Below are 16689 nucleotides of genomic sequence, written 5' to 3'. Positions count from 1 at the left end.
TTTCAAATAAATTGGTAATGTAGAAATATGGTTGTATAAACTGTGAACGAACCAAGAATGACATATATATATATATATATATATATATATATATATATATATATATATATATATATATATATAAATGTCATTCTTGGTTATATATATATATATATATATAAATGTCATTCTTGGTTATATATATATATAACTAATATATATATATATATATATATATATATATATATATATATATATATATATAAGATACTAAACTGCAAGCTCTGTTTTCCCGATCCCAGTAAAACCTTCTCAGATTATTACCAGTACAACAAAGAACTCCTTTTCTTTTTAACATTAAACGGAACCGCCATAAAGAAAGTTCTCTTCTAAATATTTACAGATCGAACTCAATACATCGATTATTTTAGTGGGAACTATCTACGTAAGGCTCATTTTACTCCAGCCAAATCCGTGTAATTGTTAATCAAACGTATGCATTTTAAAACAATGAGAAATGTTCTACAATCCATAAAAATAGAGAATTATATTCATGTGAAAATATTTTATTTTTGAAAGGCCATTTTGATGTTGGCCATTAATGTAATATTATTAGGTAAAATGCAGGTTTTGAACGCGAGTCTTCTCTAGATGGATTTAAGAACAACGAAATGACAAAGCGATAACATTCCTGGTCTATGATGCCAGTAGGTCGAAAGCATGATCGACAAAAGAATTTTGTTATCCGTGAATGGAATCAGACGTAAGCCAAGCTTATTTAACACTTTTTGAGGCCAATGACGGGGAGAACAGAGTAAAATAAAAAAAAAGAGTCGGTGTGATAAAACGGGCGCATGTCTCGTTTGTTCATTTGCTAAAGGGGTGAGCGAAAAACTTTCTTTTTATATAAAAATGCACTTTATACCAAAGGAACAACTGTTTCTTCAACGAGAAAGGATAAAGCAAATTGCATTTCCTTTTGCCCCCGACAGGCAGCCAATAAAATAGAATCTTCATTGTATTACATTAGTATTATTTCATTTAATGATATTTTCTCGCTTCGATATTTTCTTTTATTTTTAAAAATAGCAGTATGTAACAAAAAGCCATCCAACAACTTTGCGATTTGCCATCTAATTCTACTTCAAATTCATCCAAATTTCTATAATAAAATTAATGGACATTTACGAATGATTTTCTTCTGAGTCGGATTAGCATTGTAGTTAAATTAAGTTGTTACTGGATCCATTGTGCTTTTATTAACAAACGATACGTAATGTTTTGCTTGAACCAGCAGGAACCTATAGAACTTTTTCACATACAAATCGAAGTCTGCTGGAACATTTAATATTGGTCCAACTGCGATTCTGATATGCTGCTAAGTATACGCACGTTGGCCCAGTTCTTACGATTTGATTCGGCGCCCATTTGGTGAAACCAGTAAGAATTTCACCGTTGCTCCATTTCCATTTGTTTGTAGACACCGTAGTCGCGTTTCGTGTATTGTTATTTATTAGAGTCCATCTGTTAGTATCATCCATGCTTCTCAATCCGAAATAATATTGCTCATCTGAAAATGAAAAAGAAATTTATCATTTCACTTTGTATAGAAATCTGTATCGTTTACTGTTAATAAGGTTTTTAATATAATTAATACTTTTATTAATACTGTTAATAATAATAGTTTTAATAATAATACTTTTAATAATATTGTTAGTAATAATATTTTTAATAATAATAATAATACTTTTAATAATACTGTTAATAATAATAGTTTTAATAATAATACTTTTAATAATATTGTTAGTAATGAAAATTTTTAATAATAATACTTTTAATAATACTGTTAATAATAATATTGCAAATAATAATATTTTTAATAATAGTGTTGATAATAATATTGTTAATAATGATGCTGTTAATAATAATATGAATATTAAATATGGAATAATATGAATATTGAATATTGATAATGTTAATAACAATACTTTTAATAATAATAATAATAATAATAATAATATTGTTTATAATACTGTAAATAATAATACTGCTAATATTAATATTGTAAATAATAATATTGTTAATAATACTGTTAATAAAATATTGTTAATAATAATACTGTTAATAAAATACTGTTAATAATAACACTCTTAATAATAATACTGTTAATAATAATACTGTTAATAATAATACTGCTAATAATAATATTCTCAATAAGGATATGTTAATAATAATATTTCTTTTTGAAATAATAAATGGTTGTCAATGTCAATACAATTAAGAAGAAAAGGACTCTTTATTCAGCGATACAAAGAATTGTCAGCTAAATATTCTGTAAACAATACGAATACATTTAATTTTTTAGTGTATTTTCTTATTTTTATGAATAAAAAGTTATTTTTTGTCTTAATAATATTGACATTCATAAAAATTCATTATTTCAAAGGGAATATTATTATGATTGCTCAGAAACCGTAGCAATGATATTTTTGATAACAATATATTATCTGTCTGTTAGAAATAATTATTTAAATATTCTTCAAATGAATGAAACGAATGCAAAATGTATTTATTCAAAATCATACCGATTTTGTTTGACGGTATAATTTGATTTTGGAACAATTTATTTTGAAATGGATAATGTAAAAAAATTTTTACGATAGTGACAACAGATTAATTGATGTCATTTTTTGATTTTCGCGCAATGTGATAATATACGTACGAAAAGAAAATGTCTTACCATTGTTATTATATAGATTTGTGAAGATTCACAGCCAGGGTAACGGTTAGGGTTCGAGAGAAAAGTATACGATACGATTTAATTAGTTCCGTCAAAATGATGGGATTTATTAATATTGAACGCATCATTTTATATATATGTTTGCACTAAAATTTATTGGCCATCAAGATTAAAAAGAAATGAATTATTGATATGAAACAGAAAAAAAAACATTTTCAATTAGTAGATTTAAATTGGAAACATAGGAAAAACTCTGCACAAAAAGGCGTCAAGACATTGTTCTACAAACATGTGAAAATTATATAAAAATATAAAAAATATTTTTGATTTAAATTATAAATCAAAATCAGATACAATAATTTATTTTATTTATGAGTTTAAAACTATAGAAGTTGAATAAATTAAACTAAAACGGTGATACGAAGTTCAGGAGTAGACAAGAGATCTCATGCATTCTCTGGCGATACCAAGATCCTAGTAATTGGATAAAAGCTGGTACAATATAATGACACACGCACATACATACATACATACATACATACATACATACATACATACATACATACACACATATATATAATGACTGTTATCAAATAAAATTTGACGATTAACATCTTACAAAATATCATTGCATTTACTTTCTTCAACAATCAAGAACGCTTGTTAATTTTTATGCCATTACGGAAAATCCTCTCTATATATGACAGTATATAGTAAAAAGCTGATTATCCTGTTTTCTATTTCACGTTTTCGGATTAGGTCTCCTACTTATGTTTCATAACTAGGGCTATGACAACATAATATTCTTATTGTTTTGACTCTCGAGTATATATCTGACACAGTTAGACACAGTTAATCAATCGAGAACTACACCACTCTATCCAAAAACATATAAGATATATACTCGAGAGTCAAAATAATAAAAAAAATATCTTGTAATAGCCCTATTCACAATAGATACAGGTGGACTTCGTTTGATATTTTGCTACATTTCTGGCGATCAAATCGACTTATGCAAGCTTTAAGTTTGCAATATTCAGATTTAGAATTCCAATAGTTGAAACTCCTTTATGGCCGTCGGGTTAGGGCCAGGATAGCGCCGCGGTAACTATGACTATGGAAGAGGAGGAATGCTTCTCTATAATTATGGGTTGTTTCTGTGGTTGGGGTTTCTTGTGAATGACCTAATATTTTCTGGCGAGGGGGCTCGCGTTATATTTTTCATTTTGAATGCACGCACAAAAAATTATTTAGGCAATCAATGAATTTATTTAGATAAGTTGAAATTTTAATAGATTTTTAAAATTCTCTTAACACAAATCTGTCACGTTTAAAAATTTTGCGTTGCAATTAGCAATCATTTATTTTATTGGGTTGGTGCAAAAATAATGTCGTTTATAACTCCTTTCATAACTCCTTTCATAGTAAACTTTATTAATCGAAATAAGAACCATTAGAATCTACACATTTATGCAAACGAAAAATAAGTTTATTTATTTTATTAGTATAGAAATATGGAGTTCTTGTACTGATGAAATCATTGTAGGCCAATTCGGCATTATCTCGGCTTTTAAAGCATTTTTCGCGCAGGAAGTTTTCGAAATGCTTGAAAAGTGATAATCAGTGGGCAGGAGGTCTGATGAATATGGCGGATGAAGCAAAGTCTCGTAGTCCAATCCATTCAGCTTCTGCAGGGTCAGTTGAGCAACATGCGGGCGAGCGTTGTCATGGAGAAGAATTTGCCCCTTCATATTGACTAATCTCGGGCACATACGTTGGAATTTTTGGTGCATTTCGTCAATTTGTCGGCAGTACTCTTCCGCCGTAATCGTTTCGCCCGGATTCAAGAAGCTGTGATGGATGAGACCGATCACAGACCACCAAACAACCACCATAACCTTTTTTAGCGTAAATTCGGCGTCGGGAAATTTTGTAGAGCTTCTCCGGCATCCAACCACTGTCGCCATTTGTCGTAGAGGATCCACTTCTAATCACACGTCACAATCCGCTCTAGAAATGGGTGGTCTTTGTTGCGCAGAAGGAGCATAGAAGACACCTCAAAACGACTTTTTAAAAAAAGTATCGTTCAATTCATTCGGCACCCATTTATCAAGTTTTTTGACTTCCCTATTTGCTTTTAAATGACGAATGACTGTTGAATAGTCGACCTCGAGTTCAACAGTAACTTCTCGTGTGGTTTTGCTAAGATTGGCTTCAATTAAAGCTTTCAAATGTTCGTTATCAACCGCCTGGTCGCGACCGTTTTTATATTTGAGGCTCTCGTCACCATTGTGAAATTCCTTGAACCACCGTTGTGCCACACTTTCATTAGTACTTCCTGGACCAAATGCATTATTGATATCAGGAGCTGTCTCGGCAACTTTTCGGTCTAGTTCGAACTGGAACAAGAAAATCGTGCGGATTTGAATTTTGTCCATGCTGCCTACAAAAAATTAATGAAAAGATTGAGAACGGTAACGAATAACATGATTTGATAGAGCGAAAAACGCGTTTCAAAATGACTATATATATATATATATATATATATATATATATATATATATATTAGTTTAGAAATCATATATAAAAGTAACATATATGAGAGAACGATATTGTTTTTGCATTAACCTAATATAATAACATTATTTATAATACAAATGATTGTGTGTATGTTCTCCATAGAAAGAAAGATTTAAGAATATATATGGAACTAAAAACATGTATTCATATGTAAAATTTGCTGATGAAAATGGAAGTGGTTTTGAATCTTTAAATCAGTTCTAAGAGGCTTATGAAGATAGATTCACCTTAAAGCTTTTACAATATTATATTTTGATCAAATTTAAATCATATGTATGAAACTATCCGAGGAAGACAATAGAAGTAGTCACGAACCTCTACGTAATCCTACGTCATAAGTAAGTTATCAGGTCATACCCCCCTTAAAACTGCAAATAAAATGGAATTTAAATCATCTATATAGAAAACTTATTCAGAGAATTTTCCAAAGTTTCAGCTTCTTCCGACTTTATTATTGCGACAAATAGGATGTTTTAGAAGCATATTGAAAAATGGTAATGCTCCTCATTGAATCATAAGTGTGATCGGCTTTTCTTCTGGCAAAATATAATATTCAATGTGATACTTATATTGTTTCTGTTACTCGACTGATGCATCTGAAAACCCACAAAACAAATAAAGAAACCTTTTTCACATTTTATGAAGAATCCAATTGTACTAATATTGTACAAGAGGCTCTTTGTTCGCACATGAAATTCATAAATGGTACAAAAGTCGTTAATTAAAAAAATTTTTTTTTAAATAACTTGAAAATTAAAATCATAAAATCAAAAAAAAAAAAGAGTAGAAATGTTAACATTGAGTTCAGTATTAGGAACATGAGTACGCACGGTCTCAATGCAATTCCCAGGAAATATTACATCTGTCCGCTAGATAATAACACCTCACTCATTAAGCCTGAGACTGACATATAGCTGGCACAACTAACTAAAAAAAGAAATCTATATCAGTTTTCTAAAGACTGACCTTTAAATTTGAGCCAAATCAGATTATTAGTTTATAAATTAAACTAATGTATAAGTAAAGGTACAGTTGCAAATTTTCGAAACAATAAAAATTGAATTTCTTGTGGTGATAAAACAGTATTTGTTGATGAGAAAAAAATAGTTGTTCAAGCAAAGCAATGATTCGTCGTGGTGGTATGCTGATTTTAATTGCATGCATGCACTAATGATGCTAATACTTTCGTCGCCAGTTTTCTCACTAAACAATAAAAAGTCCAAAAACTCGTTTAGCGGGATTATAAATTGAATTTTCATAACAAAGGATGTAGTGCATTCGTCATTTTGCATGATCATTGCGCAATGAGAAAGCTATGTTCAACGTATTTGGCAGTCTATCAAATAATTCAGAGCGCTGTTTGCAACTATTTCAACGCAATAAAAAACTTCAACACTTTACCCCAGAGTCAAATCGACAGCCAGATGACTTGATAGCAGCCGGGGAAAGTCATTCAAAGCGAGCAATGACATAAACATCAGCATGCAAGGTTTTGGTCTTGAGAAAGAAAAATCATGCCTAGCCAATATAATCAGTGTATTTGCAAGACGTTGCAAAAAAAAACAAACAAAAACAAAAACAAAAACAAACAAACAAAAAAAAACGGTCACAAATGAAGAAAAAAGTTATTCCATCAAGACAATGCACCGTATTATGAATCGCAATGATGAAACAAAACATGAATTGCATTCCGAGTTACGTTCTCGCCCATCCCTATTCTCCCGATGGGGTCACAGCGACTATTGACAATTAAAAACCTCAAAATAATGCTCCAATAAAAGAGGTTTGGCTCCAATAAAGAAATGTCGGAAACTGGGGCGAAGTTATAGACTGAAGCCGAATCGTTTTACAAGAATGCATCACATCGCACATTAAATTACGACTATGTTGATGACTAAAGTCAACTTTCACTCAGAGATTATTTTTCAAATCCCGATATCCCGATATGGTGAATATATAACATTTCGAGAGTGTGTAGAAAATAAAATATTTTTGGAAGATATGAACAATATGACTCTCAAATCAAAGAATAATTTTGTTTTTAAACTCAAAAGAATATTTGATTCTTGTATTGGATACGGCTGATTGTGATGTTGAAGTTTTTTTTTTCTTTTTAATGTTAAGAGTGGAGACATCAAAATGACCCGACGGAAATTATCCCAGAATAAGTAAAACATATTCGCCGAACAGTTTGGCACCAATTTTATGTCCCTTTTATAAGATTCAAATCAGGATATAATCTATATATATAAAACGTGTGAAAATGATTTTGTTTTTTAACTTAAAAGATTTTAAAGTGAGAATCGGTGAAACTGTTAAATATTGACTGACATTGTGCGAACATAGCTTATCTGAATATCGTCTATATTTTTTGCTGAGTAACATGTCAAGAAGAGAATTCCACAGGCGAGCAGTTCTAAGAAAGAAGCTTTGTTCTTAGAATCTAGGTTTAGGTTTAGGCACAGATAAAGAGTGAGGAAAATTATTGACAGAGTGTTTTGCGTGAAAGTTTTGCGAGGGGGGGGGGAAGATAAATTGGAGCTCAGACGAGCACTTGCCATGAAAATAACGATAAAGCAGAGACAGGCTCACAACGTCTCATCTGTGAGAAAGAGGTTGCAGGAAAGAGAAAAAGGCATCTCCCACTAGGCTACGAAGTCTGCTTTGAATTCTTTCAAAACATGATAAGGTCTTTCTAGCAGTTCATACCCAGATGTGGCAACAGTACTCCATTTTTGACATGCCTGGCTTTTATATAGATAGAGAATTGCACCAGCAGTGAGATATTATTAATGGAGCAGTAGAAGGATCCCACCATGTTTGGAGCTACCTTGGCAACAGATTTGATGTACGTCTTCAATCTCAGAATAGGAGTAAAGGTCAAGCCCAGAAGCTTGTAAAATATGAAGCCTCCCCAAGACGAGAGCCATTCATTTCATTTAATGCCAGATAGGCGTCATAACTTGGATGAGGTAAAGATAGAAGCTTGGTTTTAGATGCATTAAAAGTAACCAGCCACCTCTTTCCCCATTGTATCACGTGCTCAAGATCAGAGGCGAGAGTATCAGAGAGAACTTGGTCATTTACGACCTTTGATGTGTTGCCCTAGACGGTAGTGTCGTCAGCATAAATGTCTACGAATGCTATTAGGGTGTGATTTGGGAGATCATTAGTGTAGATCAGGAAGAGAGTTGGGCCAAGGATGAACCCTTTAGGGACTCCAGCATTAATACTGTGAACTTATGATTTCTGCCCATCAACCACTACTCTTATGAACCTATCGGAGAGAAATTATTTCATAGCTCGGAAGACATTTCCAGTTTTACCGTAGCTGGAAATCTTATGAAGTAGGTTTTTATGCCATACCCTATCAAAGACCTTTGATATGTCAAGAGCAATTGCTCTAGAAAGAAAGCCTCCGTCCAGAGAATCGCTAATCCAATGAGATATAACTGTAAGCACATCTGCTGTAGATCTAGCAGAACGGAAACCATATTGCATATCACTATGAAGGTTATTTTTGCTGAGGTGGTTGACTACTTCTCCATTTAACACAGATTCCAGCCACTTATTCATGACACATTGAGTACTTATTGGTCTGTAATAGAGGAAGATAACCGATCACCTGAATTTTTAAATACTTTGTCCAAATCTAAAATAAATCAGTAAAATAAAATATGCAATTAATATGCAGTTGGCTATTATAGCATCCACATTCGGTATAATACTGCTGGAGAAGATGTGAAATTCCCCTCACTCAGGTATTGTGCGGTTTTGCATTAAATGAACAAAATGCATTGCTTTTTCATTAACAAGAAAAGAGAAAGCGGGAATTGAATTATGATGATTTTGTAGTTGTATTATATAATTTTTATCAATACTAAATTTTATTATAATTATTTTGTAGTTGTACAATCTTATTTTTATTAATACTAATTTAATTATAATTATTTTATAGTTGTACAATCTTATTTTTATCAATACTAAATTTAATTATGATTATTTTATAGTGGTACAATTTTAGTTTTATCAATACTAAATTTTATTATAATTATTTTTTAGTTGCACAATCTTATTTTTATCAATACTAAATGTAATTATAATTATTTTGTAGTTGTACAATTTTATTTTTATCAATACTAAATTTTATTATAATTATTTTATAGTTGTACAATCTTAGTTTTATTAATACTAATTTAATTATAATTATTTTGTAGTTGTACAATCTTATTTTTATTAATACTAACTTTATTATAATTATTTTGTAGTTGTACAATCTTATTTTTATCAATACTAAATTTTATTATAATTATTTTGTAGTTGTACAATCTTATTTTTATCAATACTAAATTTTAATATAATTATTTTATAGTTGTACAATCTTATTTTTATCAATACTAAATTTAATTATAATTATTTTGTAGTTGCACAATCTTATTTTTATCAATACTAAATTTTATTATAATTATTTTGTAGTTGTACAATGTTATTTTTATCATTACTAAATTTAATTATAATTATTTTATAGTTGTACAATTTTATTTTTATCAATACTAAGTTATATTGAAATTATTTTATAGTTGTACAATCTTATTTTTATCAATACTAAATTTTATTATAATTATTTTGTAGTTGTACAATCTTATTTTTATCAATACTAAATTTAATTATAATTATTTTATAGTTGTACAATTTTTTCTTATCAATGCAAAATTTTTTTTATCAATACTAAATTTTATTATAATTATTTTGTAGTTGTACAATCTTATTTTTTCAATACTAATTTTATTATAATTATTTTGTAGTTGTACAATCTTATTTTTTCAATACTAATTTTATTATAATTATTTTGTAGTTGTACAATCTTATTTTTTCAATACTAATTTTATTATAATTATTTTGTAGTTGTACAATCTTAGTTTTATCAATACTAATTTTATTATAATTATTTTGTAGTCGTACAATCTTATTTTTATCAATACTAATTTTATTATAATTATTTTGTAGCTGTACAATCTTATTTTATCAATACTAAATTTTATTATAATTATTTTGTCGTTGTACAATCTTATTTTTATCAATACTACATTTAATTGAAATTATTTGGTAGTTGTACAATCTGATTTTTATCAATACTAAATTTTATTATAATTATTTTGTACTTGTACAATCTTAGTTTTATCAATACTACATTTAATTATAATTATTTTATAGTTGTACAATCTTATTTTTATCAATACTAAATTTTATTATAATTATTTTATAGTTCTACAATCTTATTTTATCAATACTAATTTTATTATAATTCTTTTGTAGTTGTACAATCTTATTTTTATCAATACTATATTTTATTATAATTATTTTGTAGTTCTACAATCTTATTTTATCAATACTAATTTTATTATAATTATTTTGTAGTTGTACAATCTTATTTTTATCAATACTAATTTTATTATAATTATTGTGTAGTTGTACAATCTTATGTTTATCAATACTAAATGTAATTATAATTATTTTGTAGTTGTAAGATCTTGCTTTTATCAATACTAATTTTATTATTATTATTTTGTCATTGTACAATCTTAGTTTTATCAATACTAATTTAATTATAATTATTTTGTAGTTGTACAATCTTATTTTTATAATACTAAGTGTTATTGAAATTATTTGGTAGTTGTACTATCTTATTTTTATCAATACTAAATGTAATTATAATTATTTTGTAGTTGTACAATTTTATTGTTATCAATACTAAATTTAATTATGATTATTTCATACTTGTACAATCTTATTTTTATCAATACTAAATTTAATTATAATTATTTTATAGTTGTACAATCTTATTTTTATCAATACTAAAATTTATTATAATTATTTTATAGTTCTACAATCTTATTTTTTCAATACTAATTTTATTATAATTCTTTTGTAGTTGTACAATCTTATTTTTATCAATACTATATTTTATTATAATTATTTTGTAGTTGTACAATCTTATTTTTATCAATACTAAGTGTTATTGAAATTATTTGATAGTTGTTCTATCTTATTTTTATCAATACTAAATGTAATTATAATTATTTTGTAGTTGTACAATTTTATTGTTATCAATACTAAATTTAATTATGATTATTTCATACTTGTACAATCTTATTTTTATCAATACTAAATTTAATTATAATTATTTTATAGTTGTACCATTTTATTTTTATCAATACTAAATTGAATTATGATTATTTTGTAGTTTTACAATCTTATTTTTATCAATACTAAATTTTATTATAATTATTTTGTAGTTGTACAATCTGATTTTTATCAATACTAAATTTTATTATAATTATCTTGTAGTTTTACAATTTTATTTTATCAATACTAAATTTAATTATAATTATTTTGTAGTTGTACAATCTTATTTTTATCAACACTAATTTTATAATAATTATTGTATAGTTGTACAATCTTTTTTTTATCAATACTAATTTTATTATAATTATTTTGTAGTTGTACAATCTTATGTTTATCAATACTAAATTTTATTATAATTATTTTGTAGTTGTTCAATCTCATTTTTATCAATACTTAATTTAATTATGTTTTTGTATTTTTATTGTACAATCTCATTTATATTTGCACTGAATTATATTACAATATTTTGTAGTATCTAAATATCTTAAAATTTATTAAATGTATTTATATCATTGTTCGGTCTCAGTAGCATTTATTATTCATTATCAGACGGCAACACCAACAACAAACAAAAAGAAAAGTTTTTCATTTTTTTTGTACAAGTGCAATGGACCAAAATTCAAAGGATACAAACCAACCATGCTGATCAGGAGCAATGCAGAATCGATTATTTTGTTGTAATGCAGAATCGATTATTTTGTTGTAATGCAGAATCGATTATTTTGTTGTAATGCAGAATTGATTATTTTGTTGTAATGCAGAATTGATTATTTTGTTGAATTAACAATTGCACGAGTTTGAATGTAGTAAGGTTTATTTTACTGCATTCAAACTCGTGCAATTGTTAATAAAGCGATGCATGTAAATATTAATCAGAAATCTTGAAATTTGACACACAACATCTCAAAAATAAAATATTTTGCACTTGAATGTTGTTCTATATCTTTATGGATCATATGTTCCTCCTAAATCGAGGCTTCCAATGTTTACTTTAACGTTCGTTGTTAATGTAAAATTATCAGGTACAACACGCGTTTTGAATTCGGTTTATATACAGAGATATATACATTTGAGATGAAAATTTAAAAAATTAATTAAAAAACCCCAAATAATTTTGTAAAAATATAAAAAGAAAATAAATAGCAGTAGAATTCCTGGTCTATAATGTCTAACAAAAAAGATCAACAAAAGAATTGTATTGTATACAAATATTCATGTTGAATATTTGTGCAAACAAAGCTTATTTCATATGTTCATTTGTGGAGCCATGCAAAAACAAATAGATTCTGTCTCACAAAACGGGCATTTTGTTTATTTACAGATGAATTAAACAATACAAGTGTTATTTAAAAAAAAAAAACGTTTTATGGCTTCTACTTATATCAAGAGTGACTTTTTTGTTGTCCCTATGGGAAACAATTAATTGAATTATTTCCCTTGCATCCGACACTTAATCAGGCAAACAATAAACTATGGCCTTAACGTAATACAGTTTCGCATCGAGCCATACAAAAAAGAAAAACAACAAATAAACCGAACTATATTTTCTCACTTGTAAAAACATTTTATTTTTTTAAACAGCAGAATGTAAGAAAAAACTAAGCAATTTACCATCAAAAATATATTTACAATTTATTTTAAAAAATTACATTTACGAATGATCTGGATCAGATAAACCGTGTAGTCAATTTGAGTTGCCGTGGGATTCGTTGTATTATATTATTAAATTAGATATTATTTTTTGCATGAATCAGGAAGGAGTTATAAAACTTTTTCGCAAATAAAGTGAAGACGTTTGGAACATGAAACATTGTTCCAGGTGCGATTCTGCGAGCGAGCTAAAAATACGCATGTTGGCCCAGTTCTTGTATACTGCGCCGGTGCCCATTTAGTGAAACCGGTAAGAATTTCACCGTTGCTCCATTTCCATTTATTTGTAGACGCCGGTGTCACCTCTCCTGTTCCGCCATTTACTGTGGTCCATTTATTAGTATCATCCACACTTTTCAAACCGAAATAATATTGTTCAGCTGAAAATCGAAAACAAAAAGACAAAAATAACAGTATTATTACTAATATGATCTAGTACAAATTCCATGAATATTTTAATTTACTATTAGTACTATTTCTTTTGAAATAGCAAATGCCTCTCAGGATTAATACAATCAATTAAGAATTAATGACTTTTGTACTTCCATAAAAAGTAATTGTCTAACAATAATATTACAGTAATGATTGTTAAACATGCTATTATTTAAAGTCAACAAATATGTTTCTTCTTAATTCGTTAATTTAAAAGTACATTAAGTTAAATTTTCACGATAAATATCCTTCGTCTTAGCAGCATATGAATAATTGTCAGCTAAATATTTTTCAAAGCATTAAATCGAACACCATTTTTTCACGTTTATTAAAAATGACACCGTCTTAGTGGAAGGCACGGCATGAACATTTCATATCCCGTGGCAACAACTTTATCGACACAGACTCGACTAATGTCTACTTATGTAAGTAAATTGGCACCAATCAAACAACAAACTGATCCAATCAAATCAAAACTAGAGCAATTGTATGAAATGACACCCCCCCCTAAAAAACAAGATGAAACTAGACACCCGCATAAACACAATTCGCATTCTTTTTAACAAATATATGAGAACTTAGAACTAAACTAAATAAATTAGAGTCATTGCATCTAGTTATCTCACTATATATATTAGCACTAAATAAGACCCACACTTCTCAATACCCTCAACTGCTTTAACGTGACTGGGTAACTCTTAACACTCACAAATATATGAAAGCTTCAAACTAAACACAAGGTAACTGTATTCTTAACTCTCACAAATATATGAAAGCTTAAACTAAACACAATGAAAGAATCATTGGCCCTAGTAAACTCGCCAGATATATTAACACTAAATAAAAAAATACATTACTCAATCCCATTCATTGCTTTTATTTTTTTAGCACTCAGACATACCTATAGACAGACTTGTAGTCTATATTCGTAACGCCCTCCCACTGTCTAGGAAGTAAAATCTAAAATCAGAAAACCAGAGTCTTATGTGCTTTAGATTAATCTTCTCACTTAACGTTATTATTTTTTTAGTATATTCTCTACTAGTCTCTTCGACCCAGGACTATATTCTGTTAGATCGAGTTTTTAACAAAATAGATGCAGCATTCTGTCTTGATACTAAAGCCCAAATAAACGTATTTGGTGAGTTTAATGTTCACCACCTTAATTGGTTTAGCAACTATATTGCATTCCTTTCCATCGATTGTCATTTTCTCGACTCACCTCTTTAGTCGTGACGATCAGCAAGCCTCACTTCTTGATCTATTATTAACTACACTACGTAAGGTTTGTGTGACGAATTCAACTTGAAAATGTTATTGAGTAACTTATCTCTCTCTTTAAACCCAGTAATAAATAATTTTCCGTAAGACACAAGTAACATGGGGAGCTAAGGGAAGAACATGTTTTAACTTTTTTCAGAATATTCCATTGTATGGTTGGTGTTAAATATTTTCTAATGAATTCTTTATAGTACACTGATAGTGACGTTTTTATTTTACTATTGGGATTTTCAAATGAACTTTTGTGACCTCTGAACTGTTCCTTGAATGTATTTCCTGCCATACCAATATAGTACTTTAAGTGTTTTTTCGTGGAGATTTTCGCTCTGTATACTACCGATGCTACTAAGCAATTTCCATTCAGTAGGCATTCTTGTTTATTTTTGCAATTACAAGGTTTAGTAATGCTATGCTTATTTAATTCTGACTTCATATTATGTTTCTTTATTATTTTTCTAAATTTTCTCCGCAGCTGTAGCTTAATTTTCTCGTATTTTTATTGAAGATTTTATTGGGAATATTATTATGTGGGAAGTGTTGCTTTTTCTTAAGTTAGTTTTCATACTTAAATTAAAAAGGGGTGTGAACCATATAAGTATACTTTCTTCTTATATTTCTGGATGTTTGTGTATGAGATTTAGACTGGATATATTCTAGTGTTGTATTATTGTAACCATTGTCTTTAAGTGTTTTCTCATAGAACAGTTTGTGAGTGTTAAAAATATCTACATGGATTGCTTATCCTTTTACCGATGGAATTTGAGATGTGTTTTATTATGGAATTTGGATGGTTTGAATGTGGGTTTACGTATACTGGGTCGGTGTTATCTTTTTTATAGGGTGCCTATATTTTATTCTTTAAATCTAGAGTATTATCTAAAAAATTAACACTTTTGATATTTAATTTATTTCCACTTTTACATTAATTCTTCTAAACTCCTTAAGGATTATCTCTCTCATTTTATTTAGAGCCATTTGAGTCTCTTATAACCATAAATCCACTGTCTCTGTACAAGCCAACACCTTTTATCTCAGTATCCTTGGTTAAATTATATATATAGTCCCACGTGGTCAGTCAATAGCCGAATCTAGGACCCATAGAAAAATCAAAAAGGCCAACCTGATCTTCTTTAATCCATTGTTCCCCAACAAACTTTTACACCCTTTTCTAAACGAATGACAACCGTAAAAGCTTTTTCCTGTCGTATTATTATTATCATAAAACATTTAAACCATGCTACACGCTAGACATAGGAAAATATTTTCTTCTCTAAAATTATAAAAAGTTTTTCAACTTTTTTAATATTCAAATTTTTTCTTGCCTGATGAGATCAATAATGATCGAAACTGTCTGCATATCGTAGCAAGGTATGAATATATTTGCATAAAGTAAATATATATATAGAGAGAGAGAAAGCGAGAGAAAGATAGATAGTCTGTGTGTTACATAATTAAAATTCGAATTTAAATAAATTTTGTTGAGTGTTCACTTTTCTGTGCAGGATTTCTATTTTATGCAGTTTTTGCTATTCATTTTTTAAAACACTTTTATTTAAGAATAGACAACTAACAAACACATTCTACATACATAAATTTTGTACATTAAAATAAAAACGCTACCCTTTAAGAAATTAATTCGATAATAATATTAACATACGATATTCCTATAATTCTAACAGTAGACAACACGTTTCGCCATAATAACTTTTGAATATCTTAGCACGATGGTTTTTTTACTTGATAACCCTAAACACTAACCTCTTTAGAGGAACCCAGATGAATCCGAAAGTACTAGAATATGGCTAATACATGGGTCAGTTCACGCATAGATAAAAAAATAT

General features: G+C 28.4%; 1 protein-coding gene across 2 annotated transcripts in view; it reads right to left on the bottom strand.

The window, feature by feature from the left end:
* Positions 1-269: 269 nt before the first annotated feature.
* Positions 270-16689, bottom strand: part of LOC145278325 (uncharacterized) — an 89964-nt gene continuing 73544 nt past the window's right edge. The window contains exon 4 of one of the 2 annotated variants that reach the window (XM_080130615.1): positions 270-1549. In XM_080130615.1, coding sequence (XP_079986741.1) covers positions 1281-1549 — 269 coding nt within the window. In that variant the 3' untranslated portion in view covers positions 270-1280. Of the gene's footprint in view, positions 1550-13038; positions 13516-16689 lie in introns of those variants that run through there. The other variant, XM_080130614.1, reaches the window with a different exon arrangement.

The sequence above is a fragment of the Euprymna scolopes genome, chromosome 6, assembly GCF_053919585.1.
Source record: "Euprymna scolopes isolate OS-2025 chromosome 6, ASM5391958v1, whole genome shotgun sequence".
Lineage (NCBI taxonomy): Eukaryota > Metazoa > Mollusca > Cephalopoda > Sepiida > Sepiolidae > Euprymna > Euprymna scolopes.
The sequence above is the reverse complement of the archived record's forward strand: the minus strand, read 5'-3'. Positions and strand labels throughout refer to the sequence as shown.